The 25,619-nt window shown below is 35.0% G+C and overlaps 1 protein-coding gene across 1 annotated transcript; it reads right to left on the minus strand.

Moving 5' to 3' along the window:
* Window positions 1–1,821: 1,821 nt before the first annotated feature.
* On the minus strand, window positions 1,822–25,619 carry LOC129745553 (UDP-glycosyltransferase UGT4-like). Its single transcript, XM_055738684.1, has 5 exons — window positions 24,785–25,619; window positions 16,098–16,347; window positions 15,793–16,020; window positions 2,829–3,044; window positions 1,822–2,761 (listed from the first exon to the last, which is right to left on the minus strand). Exons 1-5 carry the CDS (start codon window positions 24,797–24,799, stop codon window positions 1,836–1,838), a joined length of 1,635 nt encoding a protein of 544 aa, XP_055594659.1. The 5' UTR covers window positions 24,800–25,619; the 3' UTR covers window positions 1,822–1,835.

Consider the following 25,619-nt stretch of genomic DNA (forward strand, 5'->3'; position numbering starts at 1 on the left):
ATGAATCGAGTGTTGCCGCCCACACAACAGAGTTTGACCATTCCATCGATTGGAAAAAGGTCAAATTTAGGAAGTTTGTACGAAAAACATCACATCTGAAGGCTTGGGAGTCGATGTTCATCAGCACCGCTGAAAAACTGTTGATGAACGAAGATGATCCGCCGATCATTTCACCTCTCTTCAACCTGATCAACCATAAATCCGCATAATGCCAATTGCGTTCGACGAATACTTCATCAAGTATGAAACTGGAGCTTTAATTATCCTTTGTGTAATCAGTCGGACATCGTCCTGTAGATGGGCAACATCGAGCCCGAAACCGGTCGACAAAAAAGTAACTTTATATCCTTTTTTTCCGTAAAGTAAGAACGTTATGTGTCGTGTCCTATAAGACGTCGTATGTTATGTGTATAGCAAATTTTGCACCAAATTCGGATTACTCGATTGGATCTTCTGAAGCAACGATGGCAACAGACGGGGGTCCTCCTGAAGCAGCTGTTTCATCTCGATGAAGATCAGATGTTCCTGCAGGAAGGCCAGCCACTTCTCGGACGATGGAATGTCATACATCGCCATGATACCATTCGATTCGATGACTTTCTGCTGCTTCCAGACAGCTCTTGGAAGAAAATAGTGTTGAATAAGCATAAATCTGTTATAAGTAATGGATAACTATGTTACTCATTGCTACCGACAAAACTGGCACCGTCGTCTATTGGTTCAACGTCTTCCAGGTTTGCTTACCAGCCCGGAACTTAGCCGGATGAATTTTTTCGCTTCTATGGATTATATTTGCAAAAATCATGGCGAAATCTTTATCTGAGCAATATATTGATGATTGGCAAAACTCCGTGTTTTACTAAAATCAGGGGCGGGATTATGGAACTCGAATTAATCGAGTTTCGTTCGATTCGACCAACTTTGGCATTACCGATCTCGATTCGAATGGAACGTTTCGAGATGATCTACTACCCGATTTACTCGAAATCTAATACGTTAAAATTTAGAACTCGAACGAGATTCGTAATACTGATTCTAATCCGATTCGAGTTCAACTCGAAACGGGTAACTCGAATCGAATATGATTCATAATTCCACCCCAGAGCACCTGGCATCCCAGCCAGCCAGCAGCCAGCTGTCAAATTTTGGCTGCGTTTTGCCCCCACCGCCGCATCCAACCCTCGCCTACTTTTTGCCAAAGGGAGACCACCATATCTAGATTCATCATACGGTAGAGCAGTACTGGGCAATAATGAAGTGCAAACTTCGGAAGAGCAAGAAGACAGTCAAAGACGAGAAGGACATGTTAAGAAAATCGAAAAAACTGGGAAACTGGTACCGGATGGCACTGTAAAGACTTTGATGGAGGGTATCAAGCGAAAATGCGTTCAATTTTACACTTAAAGCTCCATCGATTAAATTTCCTTTTGAAGTAAATGTATGTATAAGACTACCCTAAAATATTGGTTTTACTCTAAACATTATAAGGAAACTGGCATGACATTTTCGGTGTCGCAATGATTTCTTGTTCGCTTTTTATCTCGATTTTACAGCCGTTTCGTCAAACGGCTGTATACGCAATCACATTTTTTTGGGACGTCTAATGAATTCATGAAATCTTTAATTTTAAACCATTTCTTTTTTATGGATGCTGTCCTAAAGCCTAGCGATTAGACTGTGAATAAAATCGTTATATCTCTCTTGATTTTCAACCGATATGGACGCTTCCTGATGTCAGATGGGATTGGCAATTCAAGATGATCATGAACTAGAATTTCGGAAAGAGGTTGTACTGTTAAAATTAAAAGTAATGAAACGCTTTGACATCAATTTATTCAGTGTGTTTTGGTCTTTTTGGCATTCTTTGGTTTGTTGCTGGCGTTGGAACCTTTTGAATCTTTGGATTTCTGTTTAGAAGGTTTCTCGAACAGCAGTCTATAAATAGTATAAGCAATATATAGCACAAGCAGAAGCACAGCCACGAAAAATGCAATCACATCCAACAGCAAGTACTGTATCCAGTTGAGATCTACCGAATTGGACTTCAGGTGCTTCGCTCCCTTATGGCGAATCACGTACTCGATCCAGTGCATTGCTTCGTCCATCGGAGGAACTATGTTATCTCGGAACAGTTCCGAAGCCTTATTCGCGAGTCGACTAAAGGTGGGATTTGTAAGCAGTTCGTTGATCCTGGATCCCAATGTTATCGCGTTAACGTCAGCAAAGTTAAGCGTCAGTGAATATCCGGATCGTTCAGCGCGCAGAGCATTCCGGTGTTGATCCCCATAGAATGGTATAAACAGCATCGGAACACCTCGATAGATTCCTTCCTGGGTGCCAAACATTCCCCCGTGGGTTATGAACAGGACAATGTTTGGATGGGCCAATATATCGCTCTGAGGCAACCACTTCCGGACCATCACATTTTTTGGCACGTTTCTCATGCTCTCGTCCTCGAACTTCCAAAGCACTTTTTGTTTCAAATTACGGAAAACTTCAAAAAACGCTTTAAGTTTGTCTTTTGGCATATCGGCGCTCTTAACATAAGATCCTAAGCTGAAAAATATGGCTCCTTCACTGGCATTATCCAGAAATCGACGAATATCGGCGGGCAAAGGTTTGGCCGGTTTTATATGGGCACCGGCGACATTTACCAAGCCCGATATGGCTGGTCTGGGTGCAAAAGTCGAGATGTGACTGTTGATAAGCATCACAGATATTCCTTTCTCGAGCTCGTAAACCGATGGGGATGATTCGGGACCTGCGGGATTGAAATGCGATTCGTTAGCAAATTCCGGGATTTCAATTAAAACGTAAGAACACTTCACCTTCAATTGTGGCAAAATATGTCTTCGCCATTTTATCCTGCTGAGGCATATAGTAGTATCGCCGAATCACCGCATCGGCCAGTGAAATCATGAAGTTGTAGCATCGCTGGCTGAATGTCATCTCGTCCATGTACAGCAGAACGGGATGCGGCACAAATGACCAAGGTGTCAGAAGACCCATGGCTCGGTCCATCGAATCAGTGTAACCCAGGGTTCCTGCAATGGGGAGTAGAAAATTTAAAATGTATGTTTCACGAAGAACATCAAAGGAGAAATCGTTGACATGTTTAATTTTTATACTGAAACTAGCTGATCCCATACGAACTCCGTTTCGCTTTCAACTTGGAATATGTCATGAACAGTTTGTATGAAGGCAATTGCTAAGCATTTTCCAGATGCACTTCTGAATTCATTGTTAAGTAATAATTGCAAAAATATTGGTCGATCACTTTGTCTGTCATCTGCTACTAAATTTGAAGTCAGAAATCCTTTAACCGTGCCAAAAAACCACGTGTATAAATTTCGATACGATCATTGCATAACAACGCAATTATTGCCAAAAAGCTAAACCCCTTTCGGGGGCTCTTATACAATCTTTGATGACTGAAATTGATTGCCCTTCCCTCAAAACTCCCGTGTGCAAATTTTCAAAGCAATCCATTGTATAATAACGTCAATATTGCTAAAAATAGTGAAGAATTAATTTATATGGACGACCCCTTTCGTCGACCCCTGGCAAAACATTTGACATCTGGAATCGGTTGCTCGTCCCTGAAAACTACCGTGTGCAAATTTTCATCCCAATCCGATGTAAAATAACGACGATATTGCAAAAATATTGAAATGGACGACTATGATTATATGGACGACCTCCTTTGCCGGCCCCTTACACTGAATTTAATACCTGAAATCCATTGCTCATCTCTTAAAACTCTCGTGTACCAGTTTTCGTCTGAATCCGATGTATAATAACGACAATATCGCATCAACAGTGAATAGTTAATATGGACGACCCCTTTGGCCGACCTCTGATTTTAGTTTTGATAAGTGAAATCTGTTGCTTGTCCCTTATAACTCCTATGTGCAAATTTTCACCCCAATCCGATGTATAAAAACGTCAATATCACTAAGATACTGAAAATTTAATATGGACGACCCCTTTTGCCGGCCCCTTACACTGAATTTGATAGCTCAAATCGATTGCACGTCACTCAAAACGATCGTGTACAAATTTTCATCTGAATATGATGTATAATAACATCAATATCGCAAAAACAGCGATCAGTTAATATGGACGACCCCTTTGGCTGACCTCTTACATAAAATTTGACACCTGAAATCGATTGCTTGTCTTTCAAAACACTCATGTGCAAATTTTCAACACGATCCGACGAAAAGTAACGTCAATATCGCGAAAATAATATTTGTGTTCTATGGACGATCCCCTTCAGAAGGGGTCATCCGAAAATCTAAAAACATTTTTCATCCTTCCTGGTCCTAATGAGCATCCATGCCAAATTTCAGCTCTCTAGCCCTTAAGACGGCTGAGTCTATAGAGGACAAACAAACAAACAAACAAACAAACAAACAAACATACAGAAATTGCTTTTTATATATATAGATTCTATGATTATAAATTGCCTTTCAAAGGATAAGTTTTGAGCTGTAATGAGAGTACAATTGATACGCGCTCAAGTAAGTACCGTCAAACGGGGCTTCATGCAACAACGGAGTTAGATACAATATTTGTATACCACAGAACTTGTTAAAATTTTATTTTAAAATAATATAATCGAGTTATCATTTAATCATTACAAAATGTTGATGCCATAATTTCTCACATCTTATGCTGTTTTTTATGATGATGATGGTCCCACCTCTTCCCCTACACAGGTTTTAGCTGGTCGAATTATCTTTAAGATAATTTTTTAAGATTTATATTTTCATAGAAAACATAATACATTGCGTTTTTTGATGCCGTAAAAATCACTACCCAGTACGACGGATTGGCTTAATAAACTCACCTTCAAACTTTTTATTGTTTTTTTTTCTATCCTATACCAACACTGTTTGTGTAAAAGTATATTTCGGGCGATCATCAATTTTATTTTTAAATAATCATTTTTATAGTTCAGTTACCAGTCTGGGCTACAATATATCAAATTGGAAATCAGGGATTCACCTTTGAAATCTCGTTTCCATATTCTGGAATATGGTTATTTTGCATCACACGTTTGTTGATTTCAAAATATCATCCATTCGAACATTAATGTTTATGATTTAAGCTAGTAGATTTTTTTGTATTTTTTTTTTACCCCTAATTGTATGCAGCATTCTTCTTTTATTTAAAACAACTTCATTGACCGAAAAGTGTAAAATTCAGTTCAAACATGTATGTATACGTATGCATGTTGGTTATCCACCACCATGGGTGCACGGATTCACCGCAGTTTCTGCCTATGAGCTCACATGCATTCTTATTAAGATTACTAAGTTCGACAAATCTCCAATGCTGTGCGTACACCATACTCGGACCCCATGAATTTTTACGAGTTGCTATGGAGTGAATGTATTGCGTGTGTTGATGTAAGTATGTTTTTGGAAGAACGAGTCAATCAGGTGGGCTAGTTTACTTAGAGGTATTCCGGCATCCGTATATACCTGACCAAATGGCAACTGATTGAACATTTGTTATAGTCAGTTTCAAGAGGAAACACATCTTACCTGCCGGCCACTTTTGGGATTAGAACCCAAAAGTTTTCTTGCTGATACCGGGAATCGAACCCAGTAAGCCTGGTAATCATAACCAGACTCGCGTCAGCCTCTTCTCTAGACCACATTGGCGCTTTCTTTGTGGCAGGGCCATCTGTTGTCTTTATATTATAAAGTTATAAATTTTATAACGCTTGATTGAAGATTCTACCCGAGCTTTGCGGTAATTGGTACCAGCCAGGTTGATTGATCCTTTTTCAACCACCAGATATGAAAAAACTGGCTATGTCGACGATACCACCTAAGTTTTCAAAATGCTTTTTTCTAAATAAAAAGAGTTGCTTAAGTCAAGATTTAGATGCTTGAGCTACACCTTGAGTCAACGCTTAATTCTGATCTAGTAGGCTGAACATGTTTCATATCCTGGTTCAAAACCTATGATCCCTTTGACTATGCTTCTTGTTCGATCCCGGATTCTAATTCTGAACCTGATTCTGTACGTAGATCCCGATTCTAAATATTGTTCCAATTTTGATTCTTAATTTTGGAACTTAGTGCACCTTTATCGTGATCACCATTCGATCATGATTCTGTATCCTTGATTCTAATCCTGAATCTGATCTTTGACCTCGGATCAAGGCCAGAATCTGGGCTGAGAATAAGAGCCGAATTCAGAGACTACATACTGATGAGCATGCTTGTCCAACACCTCGCAAACAGAACAGAGCAGAGAACGAATTACACTTTTATCACTTCGGTTTCCGAGTGCACTGCTCAGCCGATCAACGTTCACAAATCTTTTTGCCGAGTGCGCCCGATTGCGGTTGCTCTGACGGTCGGGTGGACGTCGCTCGCTCTACAGAAAAGAGAAGGAGCTGGCTAGAAAATTGTGCTCTAGCGACGCTGCTGAGTAGCTCAGTGTATCAAGCCAGAAAGATTTCAATGCAGGAATGTTTTCTTCAAAAAAGCCGTAATGCAGTGCGGAACAGTGCATCAGTTGAAGAGGTCCAATGTAGGTTTATGTATGAACTATTTCTGTACGTAGCCGGGCCGGGCACTTCCTGGCAAATTATTTGAAAACATGGTGAAAACCGGGTAAATAATCTGAAATTCTCCATTCCAAAAACCGAGCAATATCCGGCCAAATCTGAGGAAATTACAGGCATTTATCTAGTGAAGAAAAACGACTTACATTTTCTTGTCGCAACACATCAGCAGTGTTACATTTATGTTTAAAGCATACGAAGGAAAGTTTTGGTTTGATTTTTGATGAAACATACTTTCACAAATCCAATTTTTGACAAACAATTTTAAACTGAATTCGATTTTCTTGTTTTTTGTTTTCCAAATAATGTGGATAAAACTGGGCAAAATCCAAGTAGTTTTTTCACAATATCCGGGCATCCGCAAATTGCTGTATACTTAGGTTAATGTTATGTACTTTTAATATCGTACGTGGGTAGCATTAATTTACAAAAGCAGCAATTCGCAAAGTAATATTTACTAAAATTATTCAAAAATCTTTGTCTTTTAAACAAACCGTGAAAATTACGCAGGGATCTAGGACAAATTTTAGTAATAAAATTGCAAAACTTTCACAAATCGTAAAATTTAGGATTCATCCTCCTTTACCGCTACGCTTTTAATATTTTTCGACCGAAGAAAGCTTTTGTAGCTAATCATTGGTCCTGGTGCAGAACATCAATCTAGAGGAACTCGCTCAGGAATGAAAAGATAGGTGTTTTGGGCAAAGTTATTAGTTTGCATATTTTGATTCAAAACTTTAAAGTCGAGGGATTCAAAAACAGCGCGATAATAACAATAACTTTTTATAGAGCATTTTTCAAGCATTTTTTTTTTAATTTAACCGTATCTCGTTGGGTTAAGATTGTAGAACTTTAACATGTTAAGCAAAGTTGTGTATTTTATTAAGATGAATAACTTTGTAGAAAAAACTTTAGCTCTAAAATGCTATACAAGAAAGTTATGATTTATATCTCGCTATTGGTGGACCTCTAAACTTTATACAGTAATATCTCGATATAAAGCAACTTCTTTTTAAAGCAACCTCGATATAACGTAACCCAATATAAAGCAACTTTTGCTTCTATATTACGTAAGTTTTAAAAATGTTTCTAATTTGAATAAATATGTTTAATTTTAATACTTTTTTGTTATAAAAATATAATAATGTTGTTTATGAGCCATGCGGTAAATTCTCAGAGGCATAAAGAGCGAGCGTTGAAAAACATTAAGAGCTGCCAGTATACTACAGGTCCTCCAAGAACGCCTGGATGACCAGAACTTGTTTTAGACAATTGTTCTGCGCATTTTAATGCAGATGAGCTGAAAACCGAAGATGGGTCGATCTTCACCATATTTTTACCACCGAACACCACTGCGGCAATACTGCCAATGGACGAGAACATAATTCAAATGATTAAGTCACATAAAGTTACATAAACAAAAACATTAGGGATGCAATCAATTGGGTTGCACAATCATGGGATTCAGTTCCCGGAGAAGCAGACGGAAGAGATCGACGAAGAAGATGCTGAATACGCGACGTTAAATGATGACGAAATCTTTTCAAGTATCCTGCATCCCAATCATCCAGACGAGGATAACAATGTGGAGGGTTCGCAGTCAACAATAGACGATCCACCGCAGTCTGTAAGTTTCTAAAAATCTATTTTTTTTATCATTGATGTTATTATTAATAATAATGGTAATTTACATCTCTAGACACAATCGAGTTTACAAGAAGATGACGATTATTCACGAGAGTCAGAGCAGTTTGCTTTAAATGGTTTTGATGAGGCTATCAAATATGCAGAGGAGAACGGTTGGCCGCTTAATATGCAATTTTCATTGCGGCAGATGCGGTCAAAAGTTATGGACAAAGTAGTAGAAGAACAGATTTAACTTAATTGTAAAATTGTGAAAAAAATGTATGTTTGTTGGAATCTTCACTTTAATTGTTTCTGAAAATGTTTGTTGAAATTGAATAAACAAAATTGTTGAGTTTGTGACAAAATATTATTTTTTTACGTTCCTTAAATCCGTACAAACGGAATTTAGAATCAACTTTTTCACATTTACGATCACTATCGATGCTCCAAAGGACCATTTTATGTAGTGTTTTGATATAACGTAACTTCGATATAAAGTAACGAAAAAAAAAATTTCGTTGCTTTATATCGAGGTATTACTGTATTTCATATCAAAATATGCGCTTCATTATACAGAGCAATGTTGTCGAAGACAGCAGCATTCTATCTTTACTACCTTTGGCGTTATTAATTTAGTTCCGTTAGATTTATGTTTTGCATTGTAAATTCTGACGCACTTCGAAACATCGATCCAGACGCAACCGATGAAGACAAACTGAGTTTTCTGTAAAGCTTCTCTTTCGCCCGAGTGCGAACGAATTTATCTGCACCGAGAACGCACTTCATCAGTTTGCTTGCTTCTCTTGCCCACACTTGGGTGGACGCTTGGTCGCTCTGGAGGTAACTGAGGATTTTTTTCAAGATTCTCCGTTAGGGGAGAGCACAGCGAAAAAAATACACGCTCTTACTCTGAACGGGCAAATCTGAGGAGCGATGCCAAGCATGCTGATGAGGTTTAAAATAAGGATCAGTATCCAGAATACAGATCAGTTTTCTAATTCTATATCCGAATCTTGATTCTGGATAGGATTCGGTTTCTCATCTAGTCCTGGTCCTAATTTTCAAATCCTAACCCTGGATGCTGATGCTAAACCTGATTCTGGATGATAATCTTTATCTTTATAACCTAGCAGCATATCAGCAGCTGGGCTTGTGATATAGCTCAGTTGGCAAGTCAGTTGGTTTCTGAGGCGATGTCCGTGCGATCGAGCCCAAGAGTAAAAAATGAAAAATAGGGGTGATAAGGGCATAACGAGCCCCAGGGTCATAGTATGCACTTCTCTTTTTTTTTTTTACAAAAGTACGTAATTTCGTAAATAAATTTTCATGGGGATTAGTTTCTTACTCCCTATAGTATAAATTTTTCAGAAAAACGGAAATCTCCTTTACAGAGATATTAAAAAACACCAACAAGATTCTCAAGTGAAGAAAATAATATAATTTTTGAACACTGGAGAAAAAGCTCTTATGATAGTTAAATTATCTTGATCTATAATGTACGCACTGTAACATGATGAACACATTGTTCCTCAATTTTAACCATCATTAAATTTTAAATTTTTCAAACGCGTTTTTACTTTAACTTGTTGATTCGGGGCGAACAGAGCACTAATAATTGGGACACGATGAGCATTTTCTGCCATAGAATCTAGCAACAAATTAAACTCGATGAAGTCAACTGAATTATAGAGCTACAATTCGAATTGTTTACATCTGACGATTTGGCCTATTGGTAAGGTGCCGGAGAGGTAAACAGAAGACTCGAGTTCGATCCCTGGTCGGGGCGATTTTTTTTTCATATACCATTCATGATCGATTATTTTGATTGTTGCATTGAAAGGCTAGTTGTATCATCCGCCAATAAAGCACCAGAAACATTATGTACACACACTCGTGAATTGTTTTTATTCCACAAATAGACATATAGTTCTCTGTTTTTGCTTTGTTTAATGGATCTAGGACTCACCGTTTAGAGCAGGGGTGAGCAACCTTTTGAACCAACGCACACAGGGGCAACATATGAAAAAGACGATCAAAACTATTTTGTGCTGAAACTATGCATTTCAGCCCTATAGTGTCTTCGAGACAAATGACCAACATTACAAGGGCTAAAAATAAAAGTTTTAAAAAAATTGAATAATCCACCTAGTAGTTAGTTAGAAAAAATAAATTTTTGAATATCCATTTTAGAGCTAAGCTGTCTAAGAAAAGTTTTTTGCTTGTACCAATTCTAGCAACTTTGCCATAGAACTTATTACTGTATCAATAGTCGTGTCATAGTAATGAAAATTTTCAGACAAATATCAACTTTCAGTTTTTTTCAATACAATTTTTTTGCGAGTGATGAAAATACTTATCAAAAATAATCATTTTCAACTGGTTATATCTCCTGAGTTCGGACCAGTTCGGTTACATATTTTACAGTTTTGCTATCAGAAAAAAAACAATATACAACTCAAAGTGGCCAATTATGATCTTCATAGTGTAAATGTCAATAGAAGTGAGCCAAAAATGAAGTTTTTATACTTATTTGAGCGTAACTATTACTATCAGGCTGCCGAACAGTAGGCCTACTTGGACGACTTGGACTTGATTTGGTAAATGGACTCAAAATAGTATAAATGACTTCACTAACAGACATATAAATTACTTTGATCTTGTGTAGCCTCTGATTTTTGGCTGCTTTCCGACTCACTTTAACACTAGAAAGACCGTACCAGTCAAAATGACTGGTTGGACACTTTGTTTGTTGAATATCTTTTAAATACTGCGCTTTAAAAATTTGCAAAAAATACGACTTTTCATGAATTTTGAATCTCTACAAAACTGTGTATTTTTTATTCCACTAGCTCTTTTAATAAGCGAGAGAAATTTCGCCATGGACACTCGGACCGTGACCAGTCAAAATGACTGGTAAAATTCACAACCCTATAACTCAAACAAGATAAAAAAATTTCGCTTGCTTTTGGTTTTATTTTCAATTTACATTCAAGACGATTGCTTCAGATTTGGGCTTTATTCATACCAAACTAGCTTGTTCTAAAAGTAAAAGCTCCTGACTGAGAAAACAGCTGTCAGAAAAAACTTTATTCATATCAACCGAAGCAATTGCTTTCTGCGACTGCTCGAATGCTCGATTTAGTTTAGCAAAAGCAATTGCTAGGGTTTTTTCATACCACCTAATGAGCCCTAGTTGATTTATGGTCGGCAGAAGTTTGTCATTCGTTATGAAATTATTGATTTTCGCTGCGAAGTCATAAAGATTTGTGGAAAAAGTTCTCGGATTGGCCGCTGTGTGCCGCTTCAAGCACTTGACTCCCAAATTTTTTGGTCTGTTTTGTTGCTCAACTATAATCGAACTTTCTGTCAAAATTTGGCGAAATTTCATCAAGATTTGTAAAAGTTATGTTAGTTTTAATACATGTCCGTTCGAGTAATCGAATAGTTTTAGGTGACAAATTTGTTTTATACTAAACTAGTAAAATGATTTTTTTATATATGATTATTTTTCATGTTTGTTATCCACCATGGGTGCACGGATTCACCGCAGTTTCTGCCCAAGTATGTATTCACATGCATTCTTAGATTATTAGGTTCGACAAATTTCCAATGCAAGTTCACTTACAGGTATTCCGGCACCCGTGTATATACCTGACCAGCTAACAACTGATTGAACATTCTTATTGAACATTCTTATTATAAGAGGAAACACATCTTACCTGTCGGCAGCTTATGGGGTTTGAACCCTAGAGTTTTCTTGCCGATACGGGGAATCGAACCCAGTACACCTGGCATTCCTAGACTAAACTCACGCCAGTCTATCTGATAGACCACATCGGCGCTAAGATATTTCAACATGGGTGCACGGAATGGCAATAAATTCGCCGTTGTTAATTATATAGAAATAATAGTTTTCAACTTGCTTAAGAACACAAAATATTTTTGAGTTAGATATGATAGGCATTTGAAATGCAATATTAGTCAATCGAAAAACTTTTAAGGAAAAACAAATCATCGTGTACATTTAACAATGTTGACTCATTATTTTTATTTCCACTGTTTTCCGTCGCACGACATAACTTGATGCATAAAATTCCTAAAATTCACTCGATCCATGGTAACCGTTTTCCAATTTCTTGGATGTTGATCAGATCTTATCAGATAAATATTCGATTGCAAAAACCTGTTTTTAAATAATAAATAAATAAATTTATTATTTCAAGATATAATTGAAATATTTCTTTCCAGGAATGAAAAAAACGGAACGTAAAAAAAAACTTAATTTAAATCATTATGTCTCAACTTGAAAGACATGGTTTCAACTTTGGTTTAGTTAAGATTTGTAATAATGCTTTTAAAAAAAATTCAAAAAGTTCAATATTTGATTAAAACGTGGTGAATCCGTGCACCCATAGTGAAAAACCATGTATATAACACAAATTTTCAATCGAATCTTTAAAAGTCTTTATTCTTTACCTTTAACATGCAAAAAAACTTGATTTTGGATGAATGGCGGTGAATCCGTGCACCCATGCTAAATTGCTCAACTTATATAAAAAATATGCTTCAAAACCTACAATATCAGGTATAATTTATAGGCATCGGGTTGAAAAACTTCAGAGCGATGGATGCTATAAAATATCTACTTAAACAAAACTGGAGTGAAACCGTGCACCCATGGTCAATACCCATAGCCATCTAACATGTCTTTATAATTAGATTGATAATGTGTTTTAATTTTTTGATAATTATTTGACATATTCATTTTATGACATACACGCATTCGTCAACTATGCCAAAATGAGGTGATTCCGGGCACCCATGGTGAAAAAATATTTCCATTTTATAACAAAAATGTTATCGAATAAATAACAAAATAGTTACAAAAGAAAAAAGTTAAAAATATTTTGATAGAAAAAATTTCCCCTTTACCAGTCATTTTGACTGGTCACGGTCCGAATAGGTATATTCAATTTGTCGGTCCTTCTAGTGTTAATGGATTTTGCTTTTCAGAGTGGTTGGAGTTGAATAATTAGGAAAAATGTAACCAGAATAATAAATCCAATATTACGTTATGCCTTGAACAAAACCTAAATAATGCTTAAATGCCAGAAAAAAGTTAAATTTCTGAATGATTGTAGGGCAAATGCAGATAAATGCATATTTGATCAAGTCATATAAATTTTCCCTAAAATCCATTGTAAAAAAAATTAAGGCATAAAAATAAGGAAAATCTTCGCGGGCCGCGCATAAGGGTCTTGCGAACCACATGCTGGTTGCTCATCCCTGGTTTAGAGCAAAATGCATCGATTATAAGGGAAAAAGAAAAAAAAATTGCCTCGACTAGGAATCGAACTTGAGTCATCTGATCTTGGACACCTTACCAATAGGCCAAATCGTCAGATGAAACTATTCAGTAGCTCTATAATTCAGTTGACTTCATCGAGTTGAATTCGCTGTTAGATTCTACGGCAAAAACGCTCATCGTTCCCCTATTAATTGTGCTTATACTGCTCATAATGCCCCTACACTGACTGTTTTTCAACTTATGAAAAAAAAAATTAAAATGCATTTTCAAACATTTATATCTACTTTTTCAAGTTAAAGCCAGTTAGGAAGAAAACTTTTTCAGTATCTGAACACGAAAAAATGATGTAACTCACATAAATATTATACCTTTTTCTTTGGTTAAATTAGCGTCCTTTCCAAGGTGGCCGTTATGCCCGCATCTTCCTTACCACAGTTTAAGAAATGGAATCAAATAACAAAAATTATTGGGTACAATAACCAAAATTGGAAAAATCGAAGATTTCACAAAAATTTTAAAAGAATATGGAAATAAAAATATTGAAAATTTACAATTTTTTTTTAATTTTTGTTATTTTGTCTGTTTTTATAAATTTGTAATTTTTGTTATTTTTTTTTAAATTATTATTTTATAGTTTATGTTATTTTGTTTAATTAATTTCTGTTTTGTCAGTTGTTCTTTTTTATTTTTTTGGTATTTTACAAATTTTTGATCGAAATTTGAGCGCTCAGAAGACAAATTGTTCCATAGAAGTTTGAATGTCAAATTGGATAAAATTATTACAATTAAAACGGAAGTAATTGTAAATTCATGAATTTTATGTTGATTTATCTTACTATTCATATGGCTGTTTGTTGATCTGGCAGCACTGTGCGTAGCAATACATATTTCCTTTCGTGGGGTAAAATGATACTGCTTTCATCTCGTATACATTTTTGGAAGAACTACCTAACACCAATAAAAATCGCCTGAACGTAAATACATGAGTCTCATGCATAGCAAATTTATGCGCACTTTACCTCAATTGCATTGCAAACAGGGGGTGACAGCCCTATCCTTTGTCATTGATTTTGACAACCATCAAAATTACGGGCCCACGATTTTGTGGGCCCATAACAAACCTGACATTTTGCTGTCAAGGAACCGGACTAGATGTCAAATCCAAGAGAATTATGAATGATTGCAAACTAACACAACCATCATTCTGGTTCCTCATTGGTTGAAATTTTGACTTTTTCAACTCTGTTCTGCTTTGAGAGGAAAACACCATAAACGTTTCTCCTGATGGGTAGAAAAAAAGAAAAAGATTCTTGTTCACAAGAAGAACCAGATTGTCACCCCCCTGATTGCAAATCATATAAGTATCAACACGTGAAAAGGGTCTGTGTGAAAATTTTGCAACCTTTTTTTTTAAATCGCTTATTAAAATTCACATGGAATATGTACTTCAAGTTGATATGACCCAAACGGTGCGTAGGAGCGTTATGAATATGTTTTTATCGATAAAAAAGTATTTTCAAAGAAAAATGAAAAAAAACATGGAAATAAAATCTAGCTGGAGTATAAATTTCATCAAAATGGTTTACAAACCCTTTGATTTGTACTGTCTATCTCAGGTGTGTGAGTGAAATAGAAATAAAATTTCTTCTTTTTTTTCACAAACGCTTATGAGTCTTTCCGCACTTTCCCCCTTTTGATGTTATGCTTCTAATCCGTTTGTGGAGTGAAGGTTTAATAAACCAATTTTTGTGAAAATAATGTCATATTATGGCTATATATTTTTAAGATTCTTTGCTCAAATTGTATTTTAGATCTAATGGATTAATAAACTAAAAACAGGTTTTGTGATAAGTAGAGCTCATGTTGGGCTTCTTGAATTCACTGAAAACGGGATTTGTTTACTTTGGCTTTTATACCCTTTTCACATGTTAGTGCTGATATGTTATAAGCCCTTATGAAATTTAATGATGAACAGATGTTTCTTCAAGTAAAGTGATTTTGTACTTGAATTTCTGAGAAAGAACGGTTCCATTTTCAAAACTGTCGATTTCAATAGATTATTTTTTTCAGTTTTGACTTTTGAGTAATAAGAAATTTATTCCAAGGGTGGCGTTTTACCTCCAATTCCCAGGTGTATAAAAGTGGAACTGTGCTAATAAAAAGGTTTATAATAAGCGCTGCGTATTTAATTCATTCTGTATACGTTTACTCCGTTACACGTTACTATCAAAATCAACCCTGATCGTTATGAAAATTAGAACTAAACGCATACCTACGGTTACGATCGGTGCTCGGTATTTGTGGGCAAACATCAAAAACGCCTCCTGATAGAACTGCTCCGAGATGATGAGATCGAAATCGGTGTCGTCATGTTCGATGAATTCCTGCACGTTCGGATTCTCCAGGGCATATTTCGTCGTCGAAAGTCCCACATTCCAGTACAGGAACAAATTCTTGATGTCGCTGGAGTATTTGGACTCGAAAATATCCGCTATGGGAACTGGAATCAATCAGAGATTGCAAATTGCATGATTAAGGCATTTACTTGCTAAATGAATTCCGGAGTCAATCACTCACAATAGTACGGGATATCGTAGGGTGGGTCTATAAGTATTTCCGTGTAATTTTCGTGCTTCTCCGGGCTCGCAAAATTGGTGATGGCCGTTACCATGTGGCCCCGATTCAGCAGTTCCTGGACAAAATGCTCCAACCAAAGCCAATGGCTCGGCGCTGGGAAAGGAACGAGCACAAGAATTTTGGAGCAGCTGACCGCGGTTGGACCGAAGATCGCCAGCACAAACAGCAAACATTGCATCGGTGAGAAACGCTGCAAGTAGATAAGTGGGACAATGAACGACTGTGACATTAGATAAGGTCGATGTGGACGGTCATTTCTCGGGATCGTTGCGAATGACAATCCGTTGAGACGTTTTGCAATCGTTTAGCGCACGTCATTGGCGCTCAACGTATGGTCGTTAAAATCCATCATTTTTACGAGATTGAACACACGTGTTCCTATTTGAATGGTTTGATGCATATCAATAGCAATACATCACGTACCATGTTGCGGTACAAATTTGTTCAACTCATGGAAAGTTTTAAATCCGTCTCATTAACCGCAATTTCGTGAATTTGGACACGATAAACGCGGTTATTCTTAGGAAAATCATTCGATGAACAATCTTATTCTGGAGGACGTGAAACCGCAAGATGCATAGACGACTCTCATCTTCATCCGAAGGAATGTGTTTAGTTTCCTCAGTTTCAGTAGCAGGTATAAGAAACTATCCCAAGTCCAACTAACCGGTCATCGTCGTCCCAAATGGGGGAACACACACACACGTTTCATCCGAAAGAGAGAGAAGTATTCGGATGTGCAGCATGTAAACAAACTGTTTATAATTAAAACGACGAAAATCATTATTTCACTCTAATAATAGTGTGATTCGGCCATGGTCAGGTAAATAGCCTAGGGATTTCGGTACCGTTGCTTGGCAGTGGAAATGATTGATGAAAAATGAGGATTGAAAATGAAAAATTTCCTTTAGTAGGTACTTTTAACAAAAATGAATTTTCTCAATGTTAGGTTGATTTTTTTTTCATTTTTAAATACTGATTTCATCGAAAATAAGTTGGTTTTCCAATTTCTGATTTCGATTCAGGGGCTTCTTAAGGTAGATTCCGAAAAGGTTTTATGCCATTCAGTGCTTAGAAGTAAACATTTCGACACTGAAAACAGTATCCTGAAATGGGGTGAAAAGGGGCAACAGGGAGAAAAATTTGTTGTAATTCGTATATTTATTGCTTGATAATACACATCATTTATAGCTTCTTTCAGATTTATTGATTAATTAGGTTGAAGCGTATATGAATACAATTTGCATTATGTTGCTTCTAAGAATTTATTAATTTGATGCATAAAAAAAACAATTTTGTACAAATTTTCAAGATTGATTCAATAAAAAGGAGTAAATAACTGATGAAAAAACGTTCATTTTGAGAAACCGAATGGCGGCAGGGAGGGGCGTCGTGGCGAATGAGTATTCAACATTAGCTGAAAACTGTTCCTTCTTCTCCTCTTGAAAGTAAAAAATTTCGAAATCAGAGTTATTGATTCTGAAATATATGAAATTAGGGAAGAATTGTGTAAACTTTGAATAATTTTTCTCAATTTACTTATTTTAATATCCGTTTATACAATTTATACATCATTTTATAAAACAATCTGTGAATCAAAAACATTTACAGTGAAAAAAGTTTCATGAAAAGATTATTTTCGTAATGTCTGTCAATTTGAAAATTGTCACTCTATGACCTTTTTTTTTATGAATTTCTCGTTATAAATGCCATTTTACAAATGAAAATAATACACTCATTTTTGGAGAAGAAAATGTAGAAAAAAAATCTTAAAATTTTCGACAAAATTAAACTTGAGCTTCTCCATATCAGCGCAAGGCTCTCATCTAATTTTGAAAGATTCTCATTTTACGACTACACATCTGTTAAACCTAACATTTAAGAAAAGTTTTTGATAATAATTGCTATAAATCCAAAATTGATTGTAAAATTATGATATATTATTTTTTCTCTAAAGTTTATTGTTGAATCGTGATTCGATAATATCGAATTAATGATATCAATTCTAGTTTCGACTCTTCCTTTTATAGATATAAATTTAATTCTTAAATAAGATTATCAAAACCTGAATCTGAACTATGAAGCTTTTGGATCATTATTGCCATTTATTTTCTCTGGAATTTCAAACTTTAAATTTTATTTGAACTGAAACGAATTAAATAGTAACAAATTTGTAAAAAAAATTTACGAAAAAAAGGAAGAAATCCTATAGATTACTTCCAAATTTTTTATTTAATTATAATATAAAATAAAAACTCTGAAGTTGAGGGCTAAATTCTGATAGTAAATTCAATTCTTTGATGAACAGTCTAAATTTATCGCGATTTAAATAACAAAAGTTTCATTTTCATAATGGATTTTCAACTCAAAGTTTAAAACTGGATTTCTGCTGGGAGCTTCTGGGAAAATGAATACATAAACATACTTTAGGAGTCTATTTTTTTTAAACTGATTTTGGAGGATTTTTGCGTCTAAAACATGATTTTTTTATCACCTGTATATAGTTTAAGTGATATGGCGTTTAGAAGTTTTAAAATTTATCAGTTTAGAGTGAAATCAATTATTGATAACTGATGAAGTATCTTACCTAAATGAAAAATTGAACATGAGTTTTAATCCCCGTGGTGAATTCCCGGAAAAAACGATACAGGATTTGCCTAAATAATCTTGTTTCAGAGATACAACGCTTTGAAAAAAACATTTTCACAATATTAAAATATATATATTTGTAAACCTCATCGAAAAGGTGGAGGATATAGCATGAGATAGGATCCCACATCATATATAGGGGAGAGTGGGGATACTTGATCCCATTTTCTTATTTTCACCATTTTTTTTTTTTGAAAAAATTTGGCAACTCACACCCTTTTACATTTTCTAACAGCTTGTAACTTCAAGTTTCTATGCTCCAATAATTAGAACAATACTTTTACCCGTAGATGAACTGGAAGCATTTTCGTGGGAGTAAAAAATTGCGATATATTTGAAGTTAAGGGAGACTTGATCCTCTATTGAAGGAGACTTGATCCTTTATTCACGAAGTCCTTGCCCTTAAAAAAAAATCAAACAAAACCCCAAGATAGAATGTCAATGGACTAATTTGGTCATGTTTTATATCATTTCACAATTTATAACTGACAGAAGAAGATAATTCTATAACTTTGTCTCAACGCTAATGAAAATGCATACTTAAAGGCGCTATTTTCTATAAATAAGATAAAATTAATTATTATAGCCCTTTTCTTCAACAATTGTTGAATAAATATTAGTTGTTGGATAAATATAAGTAATCTCGCCATCAGCAATGATCACGATCAATTCAAAAGAAGAATATACTGTTTTTAACTCTAGGGATTAATTCCCAAGTAACACAGATTATGCCAACTAGCATTAGGAAGTTTTATTATGGTTTGATTATGGCATTTTTTTGTGCAGCTCGTTTTATGGCGGTTTTATTATGGTCATGCAGAATGCTTATAACTTTTTTTCGATCATATGTTTTCAGATGGTTTTGAAAACGCTAATAAAACTTTCATTAAACATACTGTTTTAGTTATTTTGAAAGAGTTATGAATGCTCTTTTTAAACTATAATAAAACACAAACTTAGAAGTTTGCTTCAAGCTTTCTTTTGCATGTTCTATAATAGCACTCAGTGCATGATTATTAAACCGCCATAAAACTTAGTGACAGTTCTCGATCAAGATGTCAAAACAGGACACGCTCAGATTAGATAGCACATATTTGAATTGGAACTCCCATTTTTACACATTTTTGGTAAGTTATGTGTGTTGGTTTTGAGTTAAAATTAAAAAATACATCTTTGAAAACTTGAAATCACTGAAAGTGGTATGAATATCTTCACAATATGACTATTGAGTGAAAGGGCCCAAATAGTAGAAAAAAAATTGTTGCTTGACGCCATCATTAATTCAAGATGGCGGCTTCCGTTTTTATTTTCAGAGCTGTAAATTACTGGAAATATCGTGAAACCTTCACAATATGGTTATTAGGTGAAAGTAATAAACGAGTAGAAGTCAAATTTCGTTGCCCGTCGCCATCTTAAATCCAAGATGGCGGCTACCACTCAACTTGAAAATACTGTAAATGACTGAAAATCGCATAAAACCTATATTATAGGGGTATAAGCTGAAAGAAATCAACCGGTAGAAGTTGAATTTCGCTATCTGATGCCATCTTGAAATCCAAGATGGCGGCTTCCGCCAAACTTTAAAATGTAGTGAATGACTTAAAATGACATGAAACCCAAATTGGTAGTGGGTGAAAGGGCTTAACGAGTAGAAGTCGAATATTGCTATCTTACGCCATATTGAAATACAAGATGGCAGCTTTCTATAAACATTAAAAATACTCTAAATCATTGAATATCGCATGAAACCTCCAAAATATGGGTGTTTGTCAATTGGGATAAGCTATAAAAAGTTTATTTTTGCATTCTGACGCTATCTTGAAATCCAAGATGGTGGCTTCAGCTGAACTTAAAAATACTGTAAATGAATGAAAATAGCATGAAACTCTCTAATATATTGTATTGGGTGCTAAGGCTAAATGATAGAAGTCAAATATCTCTTTTCACGTTTCTCTGAAAATCTGTAAGTGACTGAAAATCCCACAAAAACCACCACAATACAGACCCCGTTCGTTTTTGGCAACATTCGATTTTGGCAACATCGAATTTGGCACATGTGCCTAAACAAGACGGTTAACAGAAACAACATAACCTTATAGTTTTCGCTAGAATAAGACCAATACAATTTAGACATAATAGCATGATAGGAATAATAGAGTTACATAAATGGCAAAAAAATCAAAAACTATAAACAAAACAAGAAAAGTTCTAAATGCATTAGAAACATAATGAAAAAATAATAAAAGTGATTTAAAATGATCTAAATTGTCTTAAAATAGTAGTTTTAATGTAGTATTACGTGAAAAAAAGATGTGTTCAAGTGATTTTCATTGATTAACAGCATTTTAAATTCAGTGGAAGCTGCCATCTTGGATTCCAAGATGGCGTCGGAAAGAAAAAAATCGACATCTTCTAGCTTAGCCTTTTCATTCAATACCCGTATAGTGGTGGTTTAATGCGACTTTTTGTCAGCATTGAGCATTAAAAGTTGAGCGGATGCCTCCATCTTGGATTTCAATATGGCGTCTGATAGCGAAATTCAACTTCTACTCGTTTAGCCCTTTCACCCGATACCCATTTTGTGGGGGTTTCATGCGATTTCAAGTCATTTAAACCATTTTAAAGCTCAGCGGAAGCCGCCATCTTGGATTTCAAGATGGCGTCAGACAACGAAATTTTACTTCAACTCATGATTTATTCCACGGGTCATTCAAAACCAATCCCTTTTCATTCAAAAAGTCTGTCCTCATTTACTGTACTAATGATTAACAACTCAGAAATGAGGAACTCAACCTTAGCGTGTAATTGGTTGGCTTGCGAGAGAAACGTCAAATCGTAGCTTTTTTTGGGGTCATCATTAAACCACAATAAAACTATGAATTGACTCACGCAATGTTGGTTGCAAAATCGAAGGGCACAAAATGACGCCATGTTGATGGATTCACAATGCAAGCATTGGAAAATATTTTTTCAGGCCTTTTTCCATCAATTCCATCATGATTGACCATCAGATTTGACGAGGCGCATTTATTTTAAGATACTATTTCATATACATTTTACCTAAAATCTTGACTGGCAGTAGAAAAGACGCTCAATGTATGGTTAAAACATTGGTTTTTTTAGCAATTAATTTTACCAGATCATATCTGAATAATGCAATCATCATTCATCAACCATTATGGTTGCTGGAAAACAAAAAACTCCGAAAACTGACAGACAAAAGCTATTATCAAACAAAATATTCTAACATGTTTAATAATAGCTTTTTAAAAGCTTTGGTGACCAACATTAATGACCAACAATTATACGTCTTGATGACGTTTCTAGCCAAATAGCCTGATTTTGGCTTTATCAGAGTCCAGGTGATGTTATAGAATGCGCTTTAGCTTTTTATGAAGATTAATGCGATAGTCCAAACGATATTTTGCTGACCATAATAAAGCTAAAATTGTTACTCGGGTTGGCAAGTCTGTTACCTTCTGAGCCGATGTCCGCGAGTTCAAGCCCAAGAGTAAAACATCGAACGCAGTTGTACCGGATAGTTTTTCAATAACGATCCGCCAACTGCAACGTTGATAAAGTCGCGAATGCCATAATGATGGTAAAACGACTATAATCAAAACAAAAAAAAAATCAAGTATTTTTAAATTGCTGAAGATTGATTTAAACAGAAAATGGATCTTTTTGCTAGAGTCGTTATAAACGGAGTTTTTTTTCGATTTGTGTTTACCTCTGTATTTAAATACATTGAAGTTTTCTTTTAGCATGATCGTCAAAATAGAAAAATTAAAAAATGAATTGGACAAAACCAGAAAATTTAAAGAATAATGAATATAAACTAAATTTTTAATTTTTTTTTTTCATTATTTCAATGTCATTTTTTCGGACTTTGTACTAAATACACTTATTGAATCTTATTGTGAATTGACAGAGCTGTGTTTGACAAATATCTAACAATACAGGAAAAGTCAGTATTCAACTCATTTTACAGCAACACTTTTCTAATCAACATAATGTTTAAAAATGTCTTTAAAATTAGTGGCATCATTATTTTTTTTCAATTTTCAGTTAGGGATTGGCAAATTACACTATAAATTAGGAAATTAAAAAAAAAGGATTTAAACTGTCATGTTTTTGGATTACATTTCTCTTAGCATTTGAAACCTTGATCATTCAAGGCAAATCTATTTTGAGTATTTTGAATAAAAATTCAAAACAATCACAAATTATTTAAAATTTTAGTTGATGATTATAAGATAAAAAACTGTAATCCAAACAATTAAATTTAATTCTGAATTTTATTGTTAATTTATATCAATATTCTGAATTTGGCTTTATGAATCTGGATTTTCAGTTATATTTGAACTTAAATTTAAAAGCCGATTTTCTTAGATCTTGATTTTATTTTTGTTGATCGAGTTCAAGTGTTTATATTCTTAAACTCACTTGTGCTTGATAGATTGTTTTTTGATCTGATATCTGGTACGAAACTTTTTTTTTGTATTTGTGTGTATTGGTTCAGATTTTTCTCTTTACTTTAATGTTCCGAAATTTTAGGTGGCATGCTTTTTACTTAAATGTAAAATTTTTATATTCTTTTAAGTTTGATGATATTTTTTATTACGATCCTTTTTTCTGACTTTTGAAACTGAGAGTCGGAGTCCTATATAGCTAAACTTTGGAAAAGTTCCTTTTAACCACTGAGCATAAAAGGTAGTGTGCATTTTTCAATGTTTCCCGATCCTCCAATCTGTTCTTATGATAGTGATGCAATTTACTTGGGAATCACAAAATTGATAACATTTAATTCTCAAACTGACTGGATAAATTCCTAACATCTTCTAAAAATCAACCAAAATAAAAAAAGGTGATTTTTTATCAGTTATATGACTTTCTATTGGTGTTATCAAAACTCATCAAAAATGATTTGGTAATGGTAATGTTTTGAGTCTATCGAAAATTTTACATCCATATTGCTTGAGTTGCTAAAAGAATGACATTTAAAAAAAAATTAACGGTGCATGAACAATCATCTAAGAAAATATTAGAATTGCCTTGATTCTGATGCAACAGAAAACAAATTTCGTAAATATGCTTCTTACCGGCTAGTTGCAGCACCCCATAGGGACAATCATATCCAAGTATCTTAATTGCTGTTCGGCCTTTACACACGAACTGCCTTAGTTTTTCAAGTACTAGCATTTGTAAATATTATTATCCTTTATGATCAAGAAAACTTGTTGAAACCATCAAAATAGAGACTGATCAATGCTTCCCCAAGGCATCAAATTCTAATCTAAGACGACATCGATTTTTAAATCAAATTTAAAGTTGTCTAATAAATTTCTGCAACCATTTTTTATGTTCAGAAAGAGTCCAGAACTGGTTTTTAAAATATGAACCATGCCATATTGATCTTAACAGAAAAATAATCAAAAATATTAAAAAAAGTGATCAATCTTACCCCGTTTAACGGTATGTTTTGATTGTCACGTGCTGCCTTATTGAATTCGAGTCATGGTAAACAATCCGAAAAAAATAGAAAAATGGTAGCGCTTATCGCTTTTGATAAGGTAATATGCAAAAACATAACATAATTTTTACAAATACATTCAACTAATATATGCATGGGTATTTATTCCTGTGTCTCGATAATCAAATATGCTTAAAATTTGAAATTTAGAAAAAGTTCATTTGGAGTAAACCTGGCGCCCTTCAATCCCTGCTTTTGAGCACTTTTTTGGCAGTAAACCATAATAATGTTCTATTTCAATCCAATGTCTCACGGAGCGTATAATCATCTGAACACTTTCAGTTTTTACAGCATCTTTCAAAATATTATTACCTCCTTGTCTACGCTTTTAACAGACGCCGAGTCAACGTTGTTTACGTTTTTCGGCTAGAAAAAAAGGGTTTACCAACAACAGCTTATCAGTTTTTTTTTTTTGAGGTTGGACTCCAACCAATAAAATACCTACCATTTTGAGTCGCATCCAATTCGCATGAAAACTTCAGCGAAATCGCCTTAAAAATAACCGGGATTATCTCTTCTCGGTCACCGTGTCTTATGTAAGCCGGATAGAACTGCGCCCAAATCGGTGCGCCGCCTGTTTGCAATAACTTACAAATATACCACACTTAGTTTATGACGATTAGTTGCCGATTTTCGTTTTTTTGCTTCCTTTATTTCGTCACAATCAGCCGCTGAATTCGCGTTTTTTTCTTCGCGGCGTCACTGCGAACGATGGCGTGTGTTTGTTCGAAACAAATAGGTATTTGTTTAATTTGATTATATTTTCACCGCCACCGACAGAAGAGAAAATGTGCGATAGACCCGGCTTTTCGAGATTGAGGACAGATTTTCAGCTTAATTTCTTCAATCTATATCGGATGAACGAATCTGTTGGAAGGTTTCTGTCGGGAAAGGCATTGATTTTATTTAGCAAAAACACCATGCGTCTCCTGCTCTGTACGGCATAATTTTTGTTTTACTTTTTGAACTACACTGCACTGCACTTGTCAACTTCGGACGAAATGCACCGTCACATGCAGTAGTTATTTGGCCAGCACCTCTTAGTGTGATGATTTGCACTAAAATCTTGCACACGACCTCAGTTAGCTGAATTGAAGGCAAATATCTTCCCAAATTATAAGATTCACTTAGTTCCAGCTCGAAGTAATCTCACGGCGCAAACTTCCATCAGCTGGACATAAATCGTAAGTCGTTGCACTTTTTTTTCCCATTCAATCGTAGCGGTGATAAGCTCTTTTCGCAAGAAACCCGATCGAGTAAGTGTTTTCTCGAGGACTGTC

The sequence above is a fragment of the Uranotaenia lowii genome, chromosome 2 (assembly GCF_029784155.1).
Source record: "Uranotaenia lowii strain MFRU-FL chromosome 2, ASM2978415v1, whole genome shotgun sequence".
NCBI lineage: Eukaryota > Metazoa > Arthropoda > Insecta > Diptera > Culicidae > Uranotaenia > Uranotaenia lowii.